The following is a 27,185-nucleotide window of genomic DNA, read 5'->3' on the forward strand; positions in this document are numbered from 1 at the left end:
GAAAAATACAATTCACAAAACAAAGTATCCTGTGTACCCAAAAAAAGTGGTGAGGGCATAAGACACCTCCCTGGTGTCCACCAAAAGCAATGCACCTGATTACAGGTAATTGATAATGAAATTCGTTGCAAGCCTACGATAACCTTTCAGTGCATGGAAGGTCACAAAAAAATTGCGTGATTGATAAAGTTTTTGTTACCAACCAATTTTAAGATCAAATATAATATATTTTTTTATAATTTGTTCTTATACATTTCATAATCAGACTTTCGTTTTTACATTGCTTTTAGGGGATATTTCATACTCATTTGTTAATATTCATCCATAATGAAGAGTAAATGTATTGGTGAAGGTTGCCATCGTATCTTCGCAAAATCTCGTAAATGTACACGAAATGTAAAAAGATCCATAATATAATGGCTTTTGGATATACTCACTAAAAGTGGCTCAAATGAAGAATTTAGTATTTGTCCGAAGTGAATCTGAAACAGAACGTTTTGAAGATGAAAATGCTAGACATTTTCCACTCTTAACAATCAAGGACCTGTTTTACGGGTCCCGTTCACATAAGAAATATTGTCTTCGTTTTAACAATTGTAGTTCGAAGGGAAGTAAATCCACAATTCTGCAAAAACGTGCCAGGCATCAGTTAATTTACACACACAAATTGTAGTGTTCTGCGTCATCACGTGTATTCTCATTTCTTCTTCTTTTTACATGAACCCTTGTACACAGGTTAAAATATAAGGAAGAGAGTCTTTGAATTTCCAATTATAAAAAAGGTCATCTAAATTAATTGATGACCTTTTTGAAGTGTCGTTCATCGTAAACCTGCATTACAGTTTGCAGCTCAATTAAAATCAAACCCTAAAAATCCTGCTTTCGACCAAGTATTCAACCCAAAATACCAAAACATATTTACGCAAAACCAAAAACTTCTGCCAACATTTGGTATCCGAATTTCAAATTTCCTGCAAGAACTCAACATAACGTTGGCTGACATAGCTGAATTTAACATATCTGATGTTCCTCCGTGGACCATTCAAACACCTGATTTTAACTTTACATAACATGAGCGAGGGAAATCAAATGTTATGCCCGAAGAACACAAATCCTTTTTTCCGGGAATGCATTTCGAATTACCCTTCTCATACACAACTTTTCACCGATGGTTCCAAAGAAGGTGAGAAAGTGGCAGCAGCCTGCTGTACTGCTAATACTTGCACTTCAGTTCGACTACCAGACGGCGCCTCCATCTTTTCTGCCGAAGCATGCGCCATTGGTTTGGCCCTCGACCATATCGATGAACATCGCATTAAAAAGGCGATCATTTGTTCTGACTATCTATCTGTCCTACAGAGTTTACAGTTACGAGATCCTAAAAACACACTCATACAAAACCTTGCTCTTCGAAGATCTCGTATCTTAAATAAGGTAAAAATACCTTTACTATGGATTCCGAGCCATGTCGGAACTAAAGGCAACGAATGTGTTGACAGGGAAGTAAAAAAAGCATTAAATCTCCAACAAAGAAATATCAAACTACCATATACAGATTTTAAACCTACTATTCGTACAGCTATTAAAAATGAATGGCAGCAACGCTGGTCTCTCGAGATCACCAACAAACTTTTTAAGGTACAACCGAAACATCTATTCCAAGTCGGAAAGATCGTAGAGAGGAAGTTGTCCTCGCTCGGCTCCGTACTGGGCACACATATCCTACTCATTCGTTACTTTTAAAACGAGAAGATCTACCTTCAAGCCACGCATGTGACACTACATTTATGGTGGAACATTTTTTAATAGAATGTTCCGATTTTAAACACATTCGTGATAACTACTTTCGAGTCCCGGATATGAAAACTCTTTTCAGCTCCTTGGACTCGAAGGCATTATTTAACTATTTGAAAGACATCGGTCTATTCTTTAGACTCTGATGTCTTTTAACCCACCTTACCCTTTTTGACGTTATATATAACACATATTCCATATCATCTATTCGTTATCTCTTTTATTATTTAAACCCCCTTTTTATTTTAATTATCTACACATACAATGCGAATGCTTTTAAAATGAACATTTTTATCTTCGCTACTCACATGTTTGTTCAAAAAAATAGATAAATAAATCACCATGGCCCTAAATGACCACAGCCGTCGATGGGCCGTTAAACATAAACAAACAAACAAACAATCGTTCATCGTATCAAAGAATCAATCAGCCTTCACTCTCATTTTTTGTCTCTTGGATGACACTGACAACAAAGCTTGGACAAGTCGGTCAAAGAACCGTTTCTCAAAATCCATTCATACTTTGTCACTTTTCTTTCTTCTTCAGTATATACCAAAACTTCACGAAATGCTCTTTTACTGTTTTGGGTTATGATGAAAACTTATATCTCTTGTTATTAAGTGTTCCGCTCTTTTTGGTATTTCCCTACCTGGTATTTCAAAATTCTTTCATTCAAGCATTGAATAAATCTACAGTTCCAGTGTTCCCTGGTCCTTACCATATGAGAAGGGAACATATACTTTCATACTGTACTTTATTCTTAGAAACATTCTTTGGAGACAAAGTGACTGCCTTAATAGATGGTATATATATTCATATTCACAAAAGTGCTGACCATAAGCTTCAGAGTATCTTACGGTGGCCAGAAAGAGCGTTGTTATCTTAAATTCATGAGCATAGCTCTACCTGATGGCTACATTTTGACACAGTAGGACCATTCTCTGTAAAGCCAAAATGATGCAAGTATTACAAAAAAATATCATGGACAAGCTCAAATGGTTGGAGTTAGACGACAATGTAGTCGTTCATCGTGGCTTTAGAGATGTCCTGCCAATGTTAAAAGCATTTGGTAGTAATACCAGTATGCCCTCATATCTATAGATTGGTCAGAACCAACACTCTGATCTACAGGCTAACATTAACAAAACAGTTACTAAACCCCGATGGATTATATCATGGCCGTCTTAAGCATTGGATATTTTTAGGACTCAACTATTATCAAATTGCTTCATTGATTTAATTGAGGAAGTGCTAAAAATAGTGACTGCATGTCTAAATTGGTACGGGGGCCAATTTATCAAAGATCACCGGAAACTGACAGAAAAGACAGAGAACTTGCACATCAAAAGTTTCTACTTACAAAAACAAACTGTTTGATTCAGAGGGGGAAAACAAATAGCTCTCTCCAAGAGAACTCAGTCAGAGTTCGTAAAGATTATGTATCAGCACTCTCAAGACCTCATTCATTGTCAGATTTGTTCCAGACACAAAAGACTGACTAAATATAATGTCTGGATTCAGTACACTTCACCAAATGATAATAATCCAATAAAAGATTACTACTGCCAATGCCAAGTTGATCAAAGAAATATAGGAATGTGTATTCATGCATCAAGTATACTTTATTATTTTGGCTATCATAGCAATCTTCAAAATCCAAAACAGTTGCACCCAAGGTGTGTATCCTTCAATGCATTGCTAATTTTCTTTTGATTCGAGAATCACCAGTTTAAAAACAAACTCACAGCCTTGCATCATTATTTTCTTCCTCTTTTTTTAAAGTCTGCCATTCGAACACATTTCATACTCTTGCATCTTGCAAAACATTATGTGTAAATGTCATCAGCTGTTAACAATCTCTGAATTCCATTAAAGTTGTCTATGAATCTGCCAACTGCTTGGGCAGTAAAATAAATATTTTGGTGGACATCTTGAAAGGAATCAAACATCGAATCTTTTCCAAGCATCTTCTCTGTTGATTAAATACTCATTCCATCCAAACTGGAACTATTGTTTTCTTATTTGCTGTCGGTTTTTAATCATAATGATTAGACTATACATATAGTCATGAATTTTTATGTATTAACCATATAGTCATTTAATACCTTCTTTGAATATGTTCCACCAAATATTTTGGATTATTATTTTTGTCACTTGTAGTTCAGGACCTAGTTCATCAATAATCAAAATAATTTTGGTATACAAAAGTTATAAGATACTTTTATTCTTAGATGAATACATTTTTTGTCTGGAAATATCATTGCTTGAGATGGCTTCTGGCTGTTGACTTTTCTGTACATATCTGATAACTAACGAAAGCCAGTTTTTGTATATGTAAACTGTAGTATATGATCCCTTGTTTTGGTTGCATCATAAATGATCCTTCAGTGCATTGCTAGTTTGACAATATTGAGAATTTCAGTTTTATGCTTATACAAAAAATGAACCAACTACCCATTTTAATATTAATGGGTGTTTTTGTTGTGATAAGGTTTAGGTCTACACCTCACCAAAAGAAAATGAAATCACAGGAGGGGCCATTTTGGAAACCCCTCCATTTCAATATTCTAATTACAAAATATCTCGTGCTGCATTTACAGTGACACCAACTGTAGTAGGCATTGAGTTATTTTATATCACACAGACGGCACATGAAATATATTTATTCTGTTCGTACATCGAAGGGAACCACATTGCACCCTAACTGCGAAAAACGATTTCCCGTTATCGTTGGTGTCAGCCCCGCCGTCCAATGGCTGTGCATGTTCGTCCACACACACGTACTCGGAAGCAGCTTTATGTCCATAGTTTCCTGCCGCCAGTGATCCACTGTACGCCTTCGTCCAGCCGCTGTAGCAGGTCGTCCTCGCCGGTATCATCACAGAGGAGACAAAAGACGTAGATCTACAGACGGCACAGGGAACCTCTTCATTTCGTGAGTTCAGTCCGAATGGCGTTGCCGTATTTTCAGCATTGTATTCTGCGCCGTACATTAATGCAGTGTAGTCATCATATGGCATGTTTTTGTATGGTCCCCACACCGGATCCCGTGGTAAACAAACAAAGTTCGCCGCCGCAATCAGGTGATCAAACCAGGACCCGCCTGTGTACCCTACAGGGTGTTTAAAGACAAAATAACACAAGTAATTAATATCATTACTGGTCTTAGTTGAAAACTATCTATTTTGAAAGTTGCTCTGACTTTTGAGAAAGGATGAGTGTCTATAAGGCCCTTTTTAGGCCCCGGTATATTCGGATTTTTACAAACAAAATTGGAAGAAAAGAAATTAAGAAATAATATGAGTAGCAGCTAGCATTGAATTTAACAAATACACCGTATGAAATCAATAAAATGATTAACTGTTAATTGCAAGCATTAACTTGAACGAACAACTTAGTCTCTATTTGCGTTTTTAAAGCATAAACTATCTGCCTTTTGGTCAGTGTAGCATATCAAACGCCCCTCTTACTACTATAAACACTCTATTGAGCTTGTTTAATCCACAAACATTCATATAGACTAGTAAAGTCAGGAAATATTTGGTGTGAGGCAAGGAGATGCACTTTGGTCCTTGTACTCCAAATCACAGGAAAATGTGTTTTTAAGTAAAAAGGCATTGTGGGATAAGTATGAAACTTACACAAATTTAATATCATCATATAACTAATACCTATGCAAAGTTACATGCTTACACCCAATGCCTTTTATGTACAATCAGCGGATAAACAATGGAAATAGGCAGAACATTTAACGGTTAAAGCAGATACTTTCCTTGAGGCTAGGAGATTTAAGATTACCAGCATATCAAACTTCATATATTAAATCAATCATTTTTTAGTAGATGTGGTGGCAAATGCCATTTTTGATCTTTGATAAATAAAAAAACAAATCAGGACCTGGAACTCACTTCAGTCACAGGTGTTGATATATATACTATATAATACTAACAATTGATATCGTATACTTATAGCATATAACTGGTGTCCTGCACCTCTAAATTCAATTTTAAGATTGAGGAGAGATATTTGAAATAGCCAAGTTTGATATGTGTTTAGAAGACATAACTCCGTATAAAACAGAAGGAAAGTATGTTGTAAATATGCAATTTATGTAAGTCTACTTAGATGAGTAAAGTTGTAAATATGAAGTCAAAATATTATTTATAAAGTAATTATTGAAAATTAAAACACTTTTCATTTGGAAATTACCTAAAACAACACACTGTCTTTATCCTTCGTTTTATTTAAACAATCTTCTAAGTGTTTTCAAAAACAGAAAATGGTACTATTTTGGTTTTTAAGCTCATTTTGAAAACAGCAAACTATATTTGTGATTTACCCTACCCCATTTGGTAACCCCAGAAACCCACTTTCGGTCAAAGATTTACCTTTGTTTTCCCGTATGTCATACAATAGGACATCTTTGAACCAAAAAAAAAAGGGGGGGGGGCTGAATAAACCCGGGCCCAAAAAAGGGCCTAACAGACGCTCAACCTTTGAAATGTTTTTTTTATTAACAGCTTAATTATGTAAACTTTGTCCGAAATATCTTATCATTATTTGCCGTTAATATGTAGGGAACCAATATGAAAACGGATGGAAACTATCCGTCTTGAAGTCACATACCAGAATAAACAAGGTCTGTCAAGTTAGCAGGACAGTCGGTCCTTCCCCAGCGAACAAACGTGGCTCCCCCTTTATCTGAAAGGAAATGACTATATAGCAATTGGACTTTCGGAACTCAAAAAATATAAAATCAATAATACAAAAGTGTTTTGTGTGTTGTTTCTACATAAGGACAAGTATAATAAGAGCGTAGCTCTCGGGCGCCGAAGCTCTTTAATGGTAACACATGCGTGCGTAAACAGAGTTGCTTCCCCTTTCTACCCGTTGCCTTTAATTTTTTTCGTCCTGAAGTAGACGTCCAGTGGGGAAACAGAAAGTGCATCCTTGAAGCAAAGACAATTGTGTTTCAACCCATACATGAATATCTTCATATAGTGAAAGCAATCTTCAGGTTTTATACTTGTTTATTTAAATAAAAAATAATATACATTCCGAGTGAAAAAAGTCTATAACATAAAATGTGATACTAACAGGCATGAAACTTCGCCCAGAGATTATCATACCATGACGTCACAAGCATGTCACTATCCATCGGCCTGCATCGGTTATTTCCGGAAGGATGAAAAATAACCGGAAAATTCTGGAACTGATGTACGTTGCATTTATCTCTTTGTCGGTGCTTCAAGACTTTTTTTTTTATTCCATTTCCACAGGCACAAAAAGTAAAAATTCGGATATTTTCCGAAGATCTTTTTTGTCATCAACCCGGTTCTGTTGATATTTTAACCGGGATATACCTTAAAAAAGAGATCATTTAAAATTTCATCACCTTTTGATTTCCATATGTTGAGAATATGAACGAAATAATTAACATTTTTGAAAGTCTGGATATAGTCTTTACATTATTTATCCATCGCCACTCATAAAAGAAGCAGTGGAAAATGCATTTATGTCGAAATCAACCATAATTGTCCAGAAAACGAACCCGAGTTCAACGCCCTTTTTCAGCAACGTATCACTTTTTCACAACGCGTGCGGATTTATAACTAGTTACAGACAGAAACTGTAATTTTATTTGGCATCATTACCTGTCAAACCTCGATGACAGTTACAAATTTGATATTCAATCCGGTGTTTCAGGATGGAACAGTAATTGAGACTACATATCGATATAAAGAGAGTTTTAGTTACATCAAAGTATTACAATGATTTCTTTTTTTAATATCGTTTTTTAAACTAACATCTCTATACATTTACTTCAAATATGTAATATGCACATTGAAACGGAATTGCTACTTTTTTACAGTCAAACGTGTAACAAACTGACAGCTTCAAATGATAATACATAAAAGCCAAGCCAATCACTCACTACCATATAACTGCACGATAAGATTTTTTTGAAATATTAATTTGGGCCCGAACAGGTTCGACCAATAATACCGTAGCAAGGTCGGCTCATGTAGTAAACATATAAAAAGTCGTAAAATTGGCGGTAAAATCTGACGTTGCATGCTTTATGACGTCATAATTAAGCTGAGTCCAATGGGCTGAACTTACCCGAATGCCTGTCCGAACTTACCCCATGGCGGGGCTCGTTCGGCCATCCGATCTTCCGACAGGAAAAGTTATATAATGTTCAAAAACGGACGTGCTGCCATACTTCCTTGAACAAAAAGGGCCGAACTTGCCACGGTCTCCTATTATTATGTCGGTCTTAATCTCATTGGAGCTTGTGTTTTATTGTTATTCCTCGACTAGCCGAATTTAAATAAAGTTTATCTTATCTCATTCTGAAAGTTGTTTTCAGAATCAGTAAATAACAGAGATCAACAAAAGCTACGCTCTTTTAAGGCTTTGCTTTTTCATTTTATTACTTGGCATAATCGTAATTACACCAAAATGTCGTATAAACATAGAAACTATTTCAAACATATTCCCAGATAATACCCAATTAATATAATATATGTTTTCCTGTTAAAACCATAATAGATACAAATTACCATTCATTTATCCTTTGACGATAGATTTGATGGTTATGACTGATTTACTGCATGCTTGGTTTGTGAAATTGTAGTTTCCTATGTGTGTTCTTACATTTTTGAATTAGCTTTCTAATTTCATAAGACATTCATTATTGTTCACTAGATCTTATTGTAACATTTCGTTCGGGACACACTCATTGGCTATTTATATATATAACGGTGTCTGTAAAGCGTTTAGCATTTAGAATTGATATCAGAAATATTCATTAAAGAAATTTTGACGAAGCTTTCCTGGAGATGAGTCAAAATTAGTTGTGTTTAATAATTTCGTTCTGAATAGTTTTGCTTTTTGACGGGTCAAAGGTCAACGGCGATTTCGGTGTCAAAATCAGAAAAAAACTCGTACTTGTAATCCAGTATGAGCAGTTCTCGTCATTTCAAATTCATTCTAACAATTTGATGTTTATTGCGTTTGACCTTTTTAACGAACGATGACAACACCGCTTCGATCAATGCAGATATATAATATTATCTACCTTGATTGGCCTGATAGAGTCGTTGTTCCAGTGAAAATATTTTTCATTCTGTGTCTGTAGTTCAGCGTTCTGGTTCTGTAACTTAGCGTTCTGCGTCTGAACTGTTGCCCGTAGGGTCTGTAGTTCACTAGTTTGAGTCTGATCAGCGGTCTGTAGAGTCAGCAGTTTCCTAGATTGAGTCTGTACAGTTGCCCATAGGGTCTGTAGTTCACTAGTTTGAGTCTGATCAGTGGTCTGTAGAGTCAGCAGTTTACTAGATTGAGTCTGTACAGTTGCCCATAGGGTCTGTAGTTCACTAGTCTGTGTCTGTAGTTCAGCGTTATGTGTCTGTACTGTTGTCTGTAGGGTCTGTAGTTCACTAGTCTGTGTCTGTAGTTCAGCGTTATGTGTCTGTACTGTCGCCCGTAGGGTCTGTAGTTCACTAGTTTGAGTCTGAACAGTGGTCTGTAGAGTCTGTAGTTCACTAGTTTGAGTCTGATCAGTGGTCTGTAGAGTCTGTAGTTCACTAGTTTGAGTCTGATCAGTGGTCTGTAGAGTCTGTAGTTCACTAGTTTGAGTCTGATCAGTGGTCTGTAGAGTCTGTAGTTCACTAGTTTGAGTCTGATCAGTGGTCTGTAGAGTCTGTAGTTCACTAGTTTGAGTCTGATCAGTGGTCTGTAGAGTCTGTAGTTCACTAGTTTGAGTCTGATCAGTGGTCTGTAGAGTCTGTAGTTCACTAGTTTGAGTCTGATCAGTGGTCTGTAGAGTCTGTAGTTCACTAGTTTGAGTCTGATCAGTGGTCTGTAGGGTCTGTAGTTCACTAGTTTGAGTCTGATCAGTGGTCTGTAGAGTCTGTAGTTCACTAGTTTGAGTCTGATCAGTGGTCTGTAGGGTCTGTAGTTCACTAGTTTGAGTCTGATCAGTGGTCTGTAGAGTCTGTAGTTCACTAGTTTGAGTCTGATCAGTGGTCTGTAGGGTCTGCAGTTCACTAGTTTGAGTCTGATCAGTGGTCTGTAGGGTCTGCAGTTCACTAGTTTGAGTCTGATCAGTGGTCTGTAGGGTCTGCAGTTCACTAGTTTGAGTCTGATCAGTGGTCTGTAGGGTCTGCAGTTCACTAGTTTGAGTCTGATCAGTGGTCTGTAGGGTCTGCAGTTCACTAGTTTGAGTCTGATCAGTGGTCTGTAGGGTCTGCAGTTCACTAGTTTGAGTCTGATCAGTGGTCTGTAGGGTCTGCAGTTCACTAGTTTGAGTCTGATCAGTGGTCTGTAGGGTCTGCAGTTCACTAGTTTGAGTCTGATCAGTGGTCTGTAGGGTCTGCAGTTCACTAGTTTGAGTCTGATCAGTGGTCTGTAGGGTCTGCAGTTCACTAGTTTGAGTCTGATCAGTGGTCTGTAGGGTCTGCAGTTCACTAGTTTGAGTCTGATCAGTGGTCTGTAGAGTCTGTAGTTCACTAGTTTGAGTCTGATCAGTGGTCTGTAGGGTCTGCAGTTCACTAGTTTGAGTCTGATCAGTGGTCTGTAGGGTCTGCAGTTCACTAGTTTGAGTCTGATCAGTGGTCTGTAGAGTCTGTAGTTCACTAGTTTGAGTCTGATCAGTGGTCTGTAGGGTCTGCAGTTCACTAGTTTGAGTCTGATCAGTGGTCTGTAGGGTCTGCAGTTCACTAGTTTGAGTCTGATCAGTGGTCTGTAGAGTCTGTAGTTCACTAGTTTGAGTCTGATCAGTGGTCTGTAGGGTCTGCAGTTCACTAGTTTGAGTCTGATCAGTGGTCTGTAGGGTCTGCAGTTCACTAGTTTGAGTCTGATCAGTGGTCTGTAGAGTCTGTAGTTCACTAGTTTGAGTCTGATCAGTGGTCTGTAGGGTCTGCAGTTCACTAGTTTGAGTCTGATCAGTGGTCTGTAGGGTCTGCTGTTCACTAGTTTGAGTCTGATCAGTGGTCTGTAGAGTCTGTAGTTCACTAGTTTGAGTCTGATCAGTGGTCTGTAGAGTCTGTAGTTCACTAGTTTGAGTCTGATCAGTGGTCTGTAGGGTCTGCAGTTCTTCCTGGAGGTGGGTCATCTGGTCTTGGAAGTAGCTGGGGTCGTTCAGGAGAATCCTCTTGCTGTGGTCTTCAGAACCACTTACATAACACAACAAAACGAACGAGGTGGTAACCACCAAACGGACTAAAACATTAACGGACACCATTTTACGTCTGTACTGTCAGTAACCTACTGCACCTATGACCACTGCAATATCCACAAGAGGTTATCAGTAAATGTTCAAATGTCAAAATTTATCAAGAAAGGACAGGAAATACCTTACATAATTCGGTCACCGCTGCAAGTAGTTCAACTATAGAGTTTTCAATGTTTTTTAAGGGTTCGTATTCAATTAAACCTATTGCTGTATGGTGAAAATGAGTTTAATGAAGCAAGTATATATCGGAACCTTTCTATTCAGCTATTTCAAAATCACGACAGTGTTAAATGAAATGTCCATTACGGCAATTTCCGTTGAAGTATTCCTTTACATCCCAAAATTATATATCTTTACAAAACATCATTATTACATGATGATGGTTCGTCTTTAATTTATTTACTAGAGTTGTACAAAAAATAAGCGTCGAGTTATTCAATTATAAAGTAGAAAATACATGTCTTTCGTGAGTAAAGATTAATATTTGCTTTGCATACTCTCTTTGCTATGCATAGACAGTGCATTGGATGTTGTGAGAATATATCACGTTTTGGTCCCGTGTCCACTTCTGTGACGTCACCGATCTGTTTGTTATAATACTGGCTTTGAACATCACGAGCTTGTGTAAGAGGAATATAATCACTACATGTTAATAAAGCATTACTCGTATTAAAAATGTACATATAAGTTATGAATGTTTTAACATGCAATGTTATAAGAGACCGACCTGAGAGAAAACTCGTGCAGGTATACGTAGCATACGTTCCGGATTGGATCACCTGATATCACCTGTCATATATTATTTGAGGTGTATGGTGACTTTATTTTTGTTGTTCGCATCATGTGCAAACGATAACAGACTGAATTTAAAGGACGGTCATATAATATCGTAGCTTGATTTTAAGGTATGTTACGATACTATAGCTAGATCTGTAGATCTATCTACATTTATTTTTAAATTGCATTTTCGAGTTTATTGATAATGGACATAAATTAACAAGTATAACATCGGGCATGGTCCAATATAAATATGCAGGTAAACGCCTTGTATATGTACCTAGTGTATTTCTCGTCACTTACGTAAATGTCTGATGTGAAAATGTCTCAGATGTTGCATACAGAAGCTATATATCGACATAAACCCAATTTACAAACAGGTTAGATTTAATTGTTTACATAACTGTCATACAGTATCTCCGATTAACTCTCTGTGTCAGACACAGGCCCGGCAAAACCTTTGGTTACTCATTAACATGATATTTACCTGTTCTGTTACCTGTTAGTAAGACCACGATTTCTGACAACAACAACTATACAGTTTCTTTGATACTGTACATGTGTAACACGCATGGTGAAATTTGACATTATGCAAAATATAGCATACCTACAATGTACCTCATTTCATTATTCAAATATTGTCATTATGTAAAATTGGTCAACCAATGGTATCAAATCTACGGAAGAGAATTAGGGCCGTATAGAAAAACAATACATTTTGTTTTCTACGTGTTAATAACTCGAAAGTTTGACTTGTTAACTCGAAATGTCAAACAAATTGCACATAATGTCATTTTTTGAAATTATTAGTCAAAATAAAAAATGTCACTTTCTGAATAGTTCAAAGATTCTTAAAAGAATTTATAGAGCATGATGAGTGTAGTGGTACATCAGAAACATCATACATTGTACCCATTTATCAAATTTTTTTCGAAATTCGATATGTATTCAATCTCAATGTTTAACCAAAATTCGACGAACAATACCCGGAAAAAATGAGAAAGTATGTCCTATTGATTTCCGTATCACTGCAAAAATCGGTAACTAAGTTTTGGAAATTTTCTTCTTCTGGAGTGACTATAGTTTTGAAAAGAAGACCATACGTTTATGAGAAATAATTCAGATGAAATCAACTAAGCATAATCACAACAGTGTTTTGAGCGGCGCTAGACCGGGATTCGAACACTGTACTTTATATTGTTATACTGTCGCTCTGACCAATTGAGCTACCTGGTCAATGAAAGTATCCGTCCTGGCCCAACTTCGTTACAGTCATATCAAAACAGGAGTAAAGAGGAAGTTACAGTATATAAAAATAAAACACAGTGCAGTGGGACGGAGATTCTTAAATATATCTCTTCCTGAGGTGCCTCTGTAAAAGGATTTATAGATTAACTATCATTATTAAATTGATCTGTATGCCAACGCAAACTTAAGATTTTGCAATTTATGACCTTTTTTACTGTGGTACATTTAGGAAATGCACAATATTATTTTCTACATTGATTATCTCGAGCGCTCGATTTATTATTTGGAGCGATTGACATATTCTGTCAGACCAAGATTTCAGCATGGCTTTCAAATGTCTTACAATGACGTCGTTTTCTCATGACGTTAGGCTAAATGAGGGGAGGCTCGATTATTTTGGTGTTTTAACTTCATCTAGTTAAAGTGAAATGATTAATGCTATTCCCTTTTTTCCTATAAAGCCTGTTTTTTATGTCGTCTGGTGTGATTTATTACACTTTATCTAGTGATAAATCGAATTTAATCAACTTGATAAAAGTAATATCTTTCACACCAAGACCATTTTTTCCAGCAGAAAAACGGTAGCATTTGGTTACGTAGACCAATAGCAAGGTACTTTTGTTGTCAAGTTGATGTCCTGAAAATATGTTACCAAATATTACGCTATTACATCTCCACCTTTTTTCATGCGTTTTTGTCCTTACAGGTTAGTTTTTAAATGTGATTAATAGAAAATGTAATGTTTTTCCATTGAACACCATATAAATTTTACTCGTATGGCAGAAGATATCGATATTTCACTCGTGATTCGCAATATCGGTATTTAGCCATTAAACATCCATCCTGTCTGTGTGTTTTAGTCTATTGACGTGAGAATGTATGTTTTAGTCTGTTGACCTGAGAATGTGTGTTTTAGTCTGTTGTCGTGAGAATGTGGGTTTTAGTCTGTTGACATGAGAATGTGTGTTTTGGTGTATTTAATTAATTTGTCTCCTGAGTATATCTTTGACTTTGTAAATGAAAAGATGTCTGAGAAGGAACTAATGAAAGAAATTACCGCAGAGGTACCCATGGTAAACACTGTGAAGTATGGACAACATTCTTTAATTTTCGAAGCCGACCGGGCTCAGAACAGTCTCCCTAAGAAATTCCGGAGAATTGAAAAGTTCAAGGAGTTCAGGATGCTGGTCCACTCCTGGAATAGCCCCATCTGTCTTTGCAATATCTGCAAAAACTAGAAATTAATCTGCGTGTCTCTGATACCGAAGATGTTGGGTTGTTTTTTTTAATTTGTATAATGCTTTTATTTCATACTTTGCTTTCATTGATCTAATTTATACTGTTGCATCATTTCATTTATTCTCTATAATAATGTTTCAGTACATAATTAAATTTACACCATTGATATCAGTATCATCTTGTATATCTTTTTGATAAAATTGTGACTTTTCCCCCCGTTACATTTTTCAGAACTAATTCATACTACTGGTTTATATTTTGTCAAATTTTACTCTGTGCTATATTAGCTTTGTGTATGTTGTCCACTTAACAGTGGTTTATGCCCCTGCAATCATAACAAGCAAAACTCGGACAACAATATGAATGAAAATGGCCACCAGATTGGTGACATTGAATTTATTAATATCAATAGAGCCAGACTAGGGCTCTTAGCATAAAATCAATAATATATGGAAAATTATGTGAAAAATTGAATAACCCAGTAGCTGCCACCACACACGCATGGCAGCCACTACTACATACTATAACAGCTAGCCCAAGTGGGGTTGTCAAAAAACGCCAAACATTGGTCAATGGTGGGGTTGCCAAACCCATCTTTACATGAATACTGCGAGCCGGATGCCCCAACCCTGTTAATTAGGGGAGGTAGGTTTACCCAATGCTCTGACCAGTCGGCAAGTGTTGTCTCTCTTCAACATAAACTAGCAACAACCTGTCAGGTTACAAATTATATACATCTAATGATACACGGTACATAGTAATCTTGGACAATGTTATTCAACACTACATCTGAACAACCTAAGCTCCGTCAAATTAAAGAAACAAAATATTGACGACATAAAGGGTTGGAAGATGGGTTTAAACATTAACTATCCTGAGAGATTGATGAGCGTACAAATACAGTGGCTGCCTGATACGAGGATATGTCCCAGAGTGAGATAGCGTCACCTCTGATCCCCTGACCAATCAGTGACCAGCCCCAGAAACCCTGACGCTGTCATCGGCAGCCAATCATTGAACCGTTTGTTGTGCCAACAATTCAAGCTCCAAAATTTACATTTAAATAACAGTAAATCTACAAAACTTGTTATGACATTACGAACATAAATTAAGCTAATTGCTTAGCTGCCTTTTATGCTCCTGCACTCTTAACAAGCAAAACTAGGACAACAATATGAATGAAAATGGCCACCAGATTGGTGACATTGAATTTATTAATATCAATAGAGCCACACTGGGGTTGCCAAAAAACGCCACAAAGACCTTCATGAGGACTACTCATGAATCTCTTCCCCACTGAAGTTTGACTTTAGTCGTAAGTAATAAGTGTGTGATATGCAAGTGTTCACTTTCAATTTATGCCTTCTTTGAGTATCTTATTCTTTAAATTGCTTAGCTGTGACCGCATTTCATGCTGTTTTGGTTGTTATGAATTATATTTCCATATCAACACTGTCCTTATTATACAATTATGGACTTTTGTGCTGGTGAATATGATGTGATATGAACCTGAAAGAGTGATATCAACCGAGGCGAAGCCGAGGTCAATATCCACTTTTTCAGGTTCATATCACATCATATTCACCAGCATAAAAGTCCATAACTGTTTTATTATATGCTTCAACAATAAAATAATACAGAACAAAATTAAAGGTTCTGAATTTTGTAGGCAAGCCTCCGTGTAAAATTTAGCCAGGTTTTAATTCAACAGTTCAGCATCGTAACTTTCGTCTAGTTTTTTTTTTCTTAAGATAAGCATGGAGGACATGCACTGCGTGTTCAATGGCAATTTTTATGTAAGCAGCATCTTTATCCTCGAATAGTTTTGGAAATTTTCTGATGTAACGGAGGAGTAACGTTCGCCAACAGCCATCTTCTAATGTCGCTTGACAAATCGCGTTCCGGTCTAACTGCGCATGCGCTCCGACAGGTTCCGGGGAATTTCCATATAGGCTATATTTAAAAATCGATATTCACCGGATAACCAGTCTACATGAGTTTTTGAGGACTGGTCACGTGTGTATGATCCGACCAATGTGATTGCGAGAAATTATCATGCATATAATAATATTGTTTAATGTACCTAAAGTGTCATGACTTGGGACCTCTGTAGCTAGGGTTTTACTTAAAAATCTGAGATATGCTTCTTTTTTTCTTTAAATAGGATTTGAATCTGTTTATGAATACGTTGTATGTGGTTATCCTGTTTCATGTGGTATTATTATTGCTTTATTGTTTTCCATATATTTGTTTGTCACAATGATAGTTCATAAAACATAACGTTTCTTGTTCCTGTGTATGCGACTCTAAGTATAGTGTCTTGTATCTTGCTAGTCTGTTGACATAAGATTGTGTGGTTTTGTCATTTGACTTCAGAATAGTGTCTGTTGACATGATAATGCGTGGTTTAATTTGTTTTCTTCAGATTGGCTAGGTTTAGTCTGCTGTCCTTAGAAATGAAATAGTTATTTCATCATTTTAATTGTTATTCAATTTAATCTAGTTTTATGTATTGCATTAATTATCTTGTGAATAAATGATGAAATTCCAAGAGGAAAGAACTCTTATATAATTCTTCCTTTTTTTATTTATTATGACCATAAGCTGGCCAGGTTGCAAAATTAATTTTATTACAACCAACATTATTTCATGAAAACACTGAGCCAGATACATAACATATAACAATATGATTACCCTCAAATGGAGTTTTGATAATTAATATGACATTGTTTGATTTAATGAAGTTTCGACGGGCGTACATGTATTATGTTCCTGATAAATTGTACTCTTATTCATGCGTACAATTTAAACTTATTATGAAGTAAGTTGGAAGGCAAGATAATATGTCGAGCGCTCGAGATGATTAATGCAGAAAACATTTTTGAGCATGTCCTTAATGTACCACCGTAACATTTTAAAAAGACAAACAGACGGAAACATTTCTTATTGACTCTCTGAATTAGACCTTTATAAAGTAAAAATACATTTCTTCTTTTTAACAAAACGACAATAAGGGTATGCCTACCTATCATTTAAAAATGCATGAACAGAGAAAACTATATCTTACAAATAAAAACCCTGTATGGTTATTTGCAAGAATTTTTATTTAATTCTATTTCATACAAACAACACAAGAGAGATATTTATTCTGTTCGTACGGAGGGCATCTAAGGGAACCACACTGCGCTCTAACTGCGAAAAGCATAACACCATCATCATTGGTGTTAGCGCCGCCGTCCAATGGCTGGGCATTCTCGTCCACACACACGTACTGGGTAGCAGCTTTGTGAACATAGTACCCCGCCGCCAGTGATCCACTGTACGCCTTCGTCCAGCCGCTGTAGCAGGTCGTCCTCGCCGGTATCATCACAGAGGAGACAAAGGACGTGGATCTACACACCGCACAGGGAACCTCTTCATCGTTTGAATGTTGCCCGAATGGTGTTGCCGAATTGGGGGAACTGTATTCAGCGCCGTATATTCTTGAGGAATAGTCAATGCTGGGCAAATCTTTGTATGGTCCCCACACCGGATCTCGTGGTAAACAAACAGTGTCCGCCGCTCCGCCAGAATGATCATACCAGGATCCGCCTGTATAACCTGCAATGCGTTAAAACTTTAAAAAAAGATGAGACTCTTAGAAACTATATCGACATTGAAACAGGTGATTCATTTTGTGTTAAAAATGTTATATCAATTTAAATAACAAAATATTGCAAATCCAAACAGGGAATGATCGAAGATATTCTTCCAAAGTCACATACCGGAATAAACGAGCTCTGTCAAGTTAGCAGGACAGTCAATCCTTCACCAGCGTATAAACGTGGCTCCCCCTTGATCTAAAATAAAATAGTTTAAACGAAACTGAGACGTAAGAAACACTGCAAACATAAAGACACTTATTTTCCTACATAGTATTTGCTGAGTTAGAACTGATAATTTTCATCTGAACTAATTTTGTTAGCGCCGAAATATCATACAAAGGATAAAAGTCTGAAAACCCAATTCGCTTATGATAATCAAACAGATACAAAATAGAGTCCATAGTTCCATAATAACCATTTAATACTATGGCATAAACAAAACCAACAGAGCACTCTTATGAGCATCATCGAATACATCGTAAGCATATAACATATGTGTATATGCAAAATAATAGGAAAAATAGCCGGGCTTAGTAACTGGTCACGAATTTTACCGTTTAACGACGGCGAAAGGATTGAAGTTAAAGTTGTCATTTTAAAGGAAGTCATTGCAAACTGATTTTCCAGATAGAGCTAAATACTTAATTTAATTGATTAACGATGTAACGTTACTTTGCTGTTTAATTTTGTGTTAATTTGTTTCTAAAATCAGCTAAAATTATCTTAGCTTAGCTTCCATTCTGTATCATAAAGTGGTAACTAGATGCTTATAACAAAATGGGCTGTACATAAGGTAATTAATCATAAAAAATGGAACCATTTAATAACATGAAAAATAGTGGGTATGAACAGGAAGCAGCACCTTGGTCAAAGGAATATCAGGTCATGGATGACATCGTGATAGGAACGAGGGTGTAAACTCCTCAAAACAGACAGTTTTATGGTATTGTTGTTTCGGAAGGAGAAAGTAAGCTTAGGCGTTACATTTGAAATCAAATTGCTGCACGTGCCTCATCAGTTACAGATGTAAGTACAATAGCAGACGGTGTGTTTTAGAACTATATGTTTGATGTTGTAACTCTATATAATCTGTGCGCACGTAGAGCCCCTGTCGTGTTCAAGAACTATGTTAAAAGGACATTAGCCTTAATATAAGAGAGATTTTGGGGAGAGAGCCTCGGGTATGTCCCTTGATTGTCGAGGACACAATGTGTAGAAGTAATAAAAAGTGTACAGTTGTAATTTAATGTTCCTTATGCTTTATCCTTTAAAATTTCTTAACATAACAAATAGTGATAATAATGCATGGACCAATACAAAATATTAATACTATTTACCTTGATTGGCATTTGAGAGTTGTTGTTCTAGGGAAGAGATTTTTCCATTCTGTGTCTGAAGTATAACATTCTGTGTCTGCACTGTTGCTTGTAGAGTCTGTAATTCTGCCTGAAGGTGGGTCATCTGGTCGTTGAAGTAATTCGGGTCACTCAGGAGAATTCTCTTGTTGGGGTCTTCAGCACAACTTACATAATACAATAAAACATACGAGATGATAACCATCAAACGGACTAAAACACTAACGGTCACCATTTTACGTCTGTCCTGTCAGTAAATTACAGCACGTATGACAACTGTAATATTCACAAGAGTTTATCAGTAAGTGTTCAGATGTCAAAATGTATCAAGGAAGGACAGGAAATGCTTTACATAATTCGGTCACCGCGACAAGTAGGTCAACTATACAGTTTTAAGGTCATAGGAGTGTATTGATAAGCGAAATAGGAAGTTCATCCCTAGTTGAAAATCCAATGTAGGGAGACATTATCACAATTTCCGCATATTCTAATGTTTAATATTAAACTGATGAATATTGTTTGTTGTTTATTGACAGAACAGTGTGTTCTTTCAATATTAAAGTATTTCAAAGCAATCCAGGCATTAATTCAGTGTCTGTAACGTGATCTGTATGGTCTGCAGTACACTAGGTTGTGTCTGTAACGTGATCTGTATGGTCTGCAGTACACTAGGCTGTGTCTGTAACGTGATCTGTATGGTCTGCAGTACACTAGGCTGTGTCTGTAACGTGATCTGTATGGTCTGCAGTACACTAGGCTGTGTCTGTAACGTGATCTGTATGGTCTGCAGTACACTAGGCTGTGTCTGTAACGTGATCTGTATGGTCTGCAGTACACTAGGCTGTGTCTGTAACGTGATCTGTATGGTCTGCAGTACACTAGGCTGTGTCTGTAACGTAGCCTGTATGGTCTGCAGTACACTAGGCTATGTCTGTAACGTGATCTGTATGGTCTGCAGTACACTAGGCTGTGTCTGTAACGTGGCCTGTATGGTCTGCAGTACACTAGGCTGTGTCTGTAACGTGACCTGTATGGTCTGCAGTACACTAGGCTGTGTCTGTTACGTGGCCTGTATGGTCTGCAGTACACTAGGCTGTGTCTGTTACGTGGCCTGTATGGTCTGCAGTACACTAGGCTGTGTCTGTTACGTGGCCTGTATGGTCTGCAGTACACTAGGCTGTGTCTGTAACGTGGCCTGTATGGTCTGCAGTACACTAGGCTGTGTCTGTAACGTGACCTGTATGGTCTGCAGTACACTAGGCTGTGTCTGTTACGTGGCCTGTATGGTCTGCAGTACACTAGGCTGTGTCTGTTACGTGGCCTGTATGGTCTGCAGTACACTAGGCTGTGTCTGTTACGTGGCCTGTATGGTCTGCAGTACACTAGGCTGTGTCTGTTACGTGGCCTGTATGGTCTGCAGTACACTAGGCTGTGTCTGTTACGTGGCCTGTATGGTCTGCAGTACACTAGGCTGTGTCTGTAACGTGGCCTGTATGGTCTGCAGTACACTAGGCTGTGTCTGTAACGTGGCCTGTATGGTCTGCAGTACACTAGGCTGTGTCTGTAACGTGGCCTGTATGGTCTGTAGTTCATTTGTTTGAGTCTGAACAGTGGTCTGTAGGGTCTGCATTTCTGCCTGGGGATGGGTCATCTGGTCTTGGAAGTAGCCAGGGTCATTCAGGAGAATCCTCTTGTCGGGGTCTTCAGAACAACTTACATAACAAAACAAACCAGGTGATAACCACCCAACGGAATAGCACATAGAACGTATGACCACTTTAATATTCACAAGAGTTTATCAGTAAATGTTCAAATGTCCAAATGAATCAAGGAAATATGGCAAGTCAAGTTGTCATGACAAGGAAGGACAGGAAATGCCTTACATAATTCGGTCACCAAGACAAGTAGTTCAACTATCGAGTTTAACATGATTTTCAAGGGTTCATATGCAAGTTAAATCTAGTGTTGCATGGTGAGAAAGTATATAATTCATTTAGCTATGTCAAAACAAAGACAATGTTTAAATGAAATGTTCATTAAAGTATGTCCCGTTGAAGTATTCCTTTACATAACAAATATACATATATCCTTATAAAACAATATAATTACATGATGTTGTGACCATTTTAACATTATTTCTACAGTTGTTTTCTGTACATATGTGCAAGAAGATCAATGTTTTCATCTTAATAATAACATGAGCAGCTTAACTACAAAAAAAAACAATTATACGATGCGCGGACAGGTTGTGAACGATGTGCGCACCATGTGTAAACGATAACAAAATAAAGTTAGAGCCTACGCACGTCTGTGCGCTTAATGGACGATCATGAAACATATGGACTTGATTTGATGCTACGATATTGTAGAAGCTAGGTTTTAATATATATCTATCTATATGTATGTATGTATATCTACCTATATTAATATTTAAAATTTTGTTTTTGCGTTTATTGATAATTGACATACATTGACAAGTATAACATTTGGCATGGTCCCATACACATATGCAAGTAAACGCTTGGTACATAATATACCTAGGGAATTTCTCGTCACTTACGTTACTAACCGATGTGAAAATGCCTCAGATGTCTACAACAAAAGCTATATATATTGACAAAAATGCAATTAACAATACAATTATACAGTATCTCCTATCAACTCTCTGTGTCAGGGACAGGCCGGGCACAACTTTGATCACTCATCAACATGTTATTTATTGTTATGTTACCTGTTACATTGTAGTCAAGCCCCGATTGCTGACAGTTTACAGGTGTTGTTATACTGTACATGTGTAACAAGCATTGTAAAATTGGCATTCTGTAAAATCTATCAACATATTATATCAAATCTACGGAAGAGCATTAGGGTCATATAGAAAAGAAACCAATAAATTTAGTTTTTTACATGTTATTAACTCGAAATTTTGACTTCCTAACTCGAACTGTCAAATAAATTGCACATGGTGTCATAATAACAAATGTAACTCTTACGAATAGTTCAAATATTATAAATAGAAAAGAATTACAGCACGATGAGTGTAGTTTTTTTAAGTGGTATATCAGAAACATTACATCATTGGGATTATACACATTCAGTGACTTTAAAAAAAAAATTAAGGGAAAATCACCTGCTACATGTACTTCTGCAAACTATTTATTACAACATTATAGAAAGATAGATCTGTATTTAGTCTAAATGTTGACACAAAATGCAGCAAACCAGACCATGAAACTGGGGAACTATCAGCCGTATTCTAGAATGTATCATCTGTTAACAAATTGTTGGAAACTTGGTTTTTCCGGCATGGTTATAGTTTTGATAAATCATTTCTGAAAAGAAAAACATGCATCGCGGGACGTTTATGAAAAATATGGGCGCAAATATCAGCAGGGCTAGACCGGGATTCGAACATTGGACTTCAGATTGTCATATTATCGCAATAACCAATTGAGCTAGCTGGTCAACATAATTGGTCCAACTATGCTACAGGTACATGTATATCCAAACGGGAGTAAAAGGGAAGTGACTGTTTATACGAAAACCACAGTGTAGTGGTACAGAGATTCTTAAATATGCATCTTCCTAATGTAACTCTTAAAAGATATAATTGAAGCAATAAAAAGATTTTATTATATATTAACTATTAACATACAATTGATATTCATGACAAAGACAGATTAATATTTTGCAAATTGCGACTATTATATGCAAATTTAAGAAATGTCAAAAACTTTAAAAGTAAAATGGTTATAGACATTTAAAAAAGCAAGTACATTATGACCTTGCACAGATACGAATCAGATAGCATAGATCATTTTTGGGTAATCAAAGATAAAAGACAAAGAGATGAAATTATTTCTTATTGTCTCCTTTAGATACTTTTTCTACTCGTGCAAATCATGAATACAGGTCTGAACTACGACTTGTGAAAGTAAAAATATATTAGCTTTTATAACAAAACGAAAACATGGGTCTGCCTACCTATCATTTATGCAGGAGCAGGTGGTCCTCGTGACGGTAAATCATTTTAAAAAAAAGTATTTAACAGATAAAAATCCTTAGTGGTTATTTACATCAATTTTATTTGATTTTATTTCATACAAACAACACAAGAGAGATATTTATCCTGCTCGTACGGAGGACATCGAAGGGAACCACACTGCGCCTTAACCGCAAGAAATAACGTACCATCATCATTGGTGTCAGCCCCTCGATCCAATAGCTGGGCATGCTCGTCTACACACACGTACTCGGAAGCAGCTGTTTGTATAAAGTACCCTGCCGCAAGTGACCCACTGTACGCCTTCGTCCAGCCGCTGTAGCATGTCGTTCTCGCCGGAATCATCACGGAGGAAACAAAGGACGTGTATCTACAAACCGCACAGGGAACCTCTTCATCGTGTGAATTCAGTCCAAATGGTGTTGCCGTATTATCAGCATTGTATTCCGCGCCGTACATTAATGCAGTATAGTCAGTATTATGCATATTCTTGTATGGTCCCCACACCGGATCCCGTGGTAAACAAACATGGTTTGCCGCCGCACCAGTGTGAGCATACCAGGTGCCGCCTGCATATCCTACAGGGTGTTGAAAGACAAAATAACACAAGTCATTAATTCCTTTGCTGATCTTATTTAAAAAATAATCATTTAACAAGTTGCTCTGATTTTAGAAATATTTTTTTGTTAACAGTGAAACGAAGTCCGGAATATTTTTTTTCAATTTGCCGTCAAAATATTGGGAATCCGAAAGGAAAACAAAATGTATTCGTTTCGAAGTGACAAACCGGAATAAACAAGGTCTGTTAAGTTTGCAGGACAGTCGATCCTTCCCCAGCGAATAAACGTGGCTCCCCCTTTATCTGAAAGGAAATGGTTATATAGAAATTAGACTTTTGGAACTCAAGAAATATAGAATCAACAATACACAAATGTTGATGTTGTTTTTTCTACAAGTATAATCTTACTTGGCATAATCATAATTACACCAAAATATCGTATAAACATACAAACTATTTAAAATATATTCCCAGATAATACCCAATAAATATAATATAAGTTTTCCTGTTAAAACCATAATATTTACAAATTACCTTTCATTTATCCTTTGACGATATATTTGATGGTTATAACTGATTTACTGCATGCTTGGTTAGATTCACTTTTGTTAATTGTACGACACTAGATTGTATATGACGTTTTGTTTATTTTATGACTGTTGCTAGGATAGGTAACAATGGTTAGTGCATGTCGATAACGTGGTTGTTATGTTTTGTTTATTGTTTGATAACAGTTTGAATGTAACCGTTAGATTATTGTGTAACTTAAGCTTGAAAATGAGAATATTTCTGACGACAGTATATAGTTTAGCAGGTTTTATGATCTATGATATATGATACTGACACAATTGTCCCTTAGATACATCCGTATCTGAATTTCACCCAGTGATTACGAATTTGTGTAGGTGCAGCTTCCTATGTATTTGATTACATATATGAATTAGCTTTGTTTCATTAGACATCCTCTGTGGTCCACTAGATCTTATTGTTTGTTCGGGACACACTCCTTGGCTATATATATAACATTGTCTGTAAAGAGTTTAGCATCTGCAATCAGAAATATTCATTAAAGAAATTTGGAGGAAGCTTCTCCTGGAGATGAATCAACATCAGTTTTGTTTCAATGTTGTCCTGAATACTTTTGCTTTTTGAAGAGTCAAAGGTCAAAGGTAACTTAGTTGTCTTAAGGGTGTCAAAATCATATTAAAATGTAAAATAACGTGTACTTGTAATCCAGTATGAGCAGTTCTCGTCGTTTCGAATTCATTATAACAATTTAATGATTATTGCGTTAGATCTTTAGAGATCCAAAGTAAGTAATAATTTCGTTCTGAATAATTTTGCTTTTTGACGGGTCAAAGGTCAAAGGCAATTCCATTGTCCTAACTAGTGCATAAGTGTCAAAATCATAAAATAACTTGTACTTGTATTCCAGTATGAGCAGTTCAAATTCATTCTAACAATAAAATGTTTATTGCGTTTGACCTTTTTAGATCCAAAGTAAGTTTTTTGATAAAACAAACAACGACAACAACGCTTTGATCAATGCATATATATAATATTATCTACCTTGACTGGCCTGATAGAGTCGTTGTTCCAGTGAAGATATTTTTCCATTCTGTGTCTGTAGTTCAGCATTCTGGTTCTGCAACTTAGCGTTCTGCGTCTGAACTGTTGCCCGTAGGGTATGAAGTTCACTAGTCTGTGTCTGAACAGTGGTCTGTAGAGTCTGTAGCTCACTAGTTTGAGCCTGAACAGTGGTCTGTAGAGTCTGTAGCTCACTAGTTTGAGCCTGAACAGTGGTCTGTAGAGTCTGTAACTCACTAGTCTGTGTCTGAACAGTGATCTGTAGGGTCTGTAGCTCACTAGTTTGAGCCTGAACAGTGGTCTGTAGAGTCTGTAGCTCACTAGTCTGTGTCTGAACAGTGGTCTGTAGGGTCTGTAGCTCACTAGTCTGTGTCTGAACAGTGATCTGTAGGGTCTGTAGCTCACTAGTTTGAGCCTGAACAGTGATCTGTAGGGTCTGTAGCTCACTAGTTTGAGCCTGAACAGTGATCTGTAGGGTCTGTAGCTCTGCCTAGAGGTGGGTCATCTGGTCTTGGAAGTAACTGGGGTCGTTCAGGAGAATCCTTTTGTGGAGGTCTTCAGAACCACTTACATAACACAACAAAACGAACGAGATGGTAACTACCAAACAGACTAAAACACTAACAGACACCATTTTACGTCTGTCCTGTCAGTAACTCACTGCACCTATGACCACTGCAATACTCACAAAGGTTATCAGTAAATGTTCAAATGTCAAAATGTATCAAGGAAGGACACGAAATGCCTTACATAATTCGGTCACTGCGACAAGTAGTTCAATTATACAGCTTTAAATGCTTTTTAAGGGTTTGTATTCAAATGAAACATATTGCTGTATGGTGAGAATGGGTTTAATGTAGCAAGTACAGTCACTGGCCATAAGTATTGGCGCATATCGGCGACGTCATATTTGTTTATGCTAAGATCTTATAAAGGAGGGAATATTTAAAAGTGGAATATCTCAAAAAATTAAAAGAGGTACTTACATGAAATTTTCAGTACTTTGTTATCTGTCCCCTAGCTCTAGTTACACTTCGTAATCTCTTTGGTAGTGAATTATATAGGTTCCGAATATAGCACAAAGGCAAACTTGACCATATATCGTTCACAACTCTGATCATATCTGCTCTGTTTTTAACCTCTCCCAAACGTTTCAAAAGACGGGTTTTTATTGTTTTCCAAACATTTTCAATCACATTGAGATCTTTGTTATCTGTCCCCTAGCTCTAATTGCGAAATGTCTCGCGACCACAGGCCATAAAGTTTCATCTAAAACGGAAATATATACTTGGTATCCAAATTTAAAGAGTCTTCTTTTAACAATTCTTGATGACAAATTAACTATTGCGTCATTATTTTAAAGTGTTGTTACATCATTTAAAGTTACACTCCTATTGTTTTTTTACAATTCGAGTGATACTACGATCAGACCTGTCAGACGATTTTCTGAACCGCCCACTTCTTGGTAAATTTTCGACTCTTTCCCTTTCACAAAATCGCTTCAAAAAATTCTTTACGGTTCTTGCTTTAAGTTCTAACAACCCTGCATTTTTTCGAGCCGAAACATCACTGTTAGACAACTTTACAATGTCTTCTTTAACGGCTGGGGTTAATTCACGGCTTTTTGGAGCCATTGACGGGCAGACGACAATATAAACACATAGGAAGGGGAATAACTCTTTTTGATTGTATACGCAATTTCCTACATCCTACACATTGTTCCGGTACTGGTTTTGTGAGA

The 27,185-nt window shown here is 36.8% G+C and overlaps 3 protein-coding genes across 3 annotated transcripts; all 3 read right to left on the reverse strand.

The window, feature by feature from the left end:
* Positions 1 to 8,851: 8,851 nt before the first annotated feature.
* LOC110449597 (GRIP and coiled-coil domain-containing protein 2-like) lies at positions 8,852 to 11,041 on the reverse strand. The gene has a single exon (XM_021496551.1). The coding sequence runs from the start codon at positions 11,039 to 11,041 to the stop codon at positions 8,852 to 8,854; it is 2,190 nt and encodes a 729-aa protein (XP_021352226.1).
* A 6,367-nt stretch (positions 11,042 to 17,408) lies between these two features.
* Positions 17,409 to 19,549, reverse strand: LOC110449599. The gene is made up of 2 exons (XM_021496552.1): positions 19,278 to 19,549; positions 17,409 to 17,896 (listed from the first exon to the last, which is right to left on the reverse strand). Exons 1-2 carry the CDS (start codon positions 19,528 to 19,530, stop codon positions 17,409 to 17,411), a joined length of 741 nt encoding a protein of 246 aa, XP_021352227.1. The 5' UTR covers positions 19,531 to 19,549.
* Positions 19,550 to 23,381: 3,832 nt separating this feature from the next.
* Positions 23,382 to 27,078, reverse strand: LOC110449600. Its single transcript, XM_021496553.1, has 4 exons — positions 26,962 to 27,078; positions 25,427 to 25,934; positions 24,086 to 24,160; positions 23,382 to 23,876 (listed from the first exon to the last, which is right to left on the reverse strand). Exons 1-4 carry the CDS (start codon positions 27,076 to 27,078, stop codon positions 23,389 to 23,391), a joined length of 1,188 nt encoding a protein of 395 aa, XP_021352228.1. The 3' UTR covers positions 23,382 to 23,388.
* Between the last annotated feature and the right edge of the window lie 107 nt (positions 27,079 to 27,185).

This window comes from Mizuhopecten yessoensis, unplaced genomic scaffold (genome assembly GCF_002113885.1).
Source record: "Mizuhopecten yessoensis strain PY_sf001 unplaced genomic scaffold, ASM211388v2 scaffold4701, whole genome shotgun sequence".
In the NCBI taxonomy this organism is placed as follows: Eukaryota; Metazoa; Mollusca; class Bivalvia; order Pectinida; family Pectinidae; genus Mizuhopecten; species Mizuhopecten yessoensis.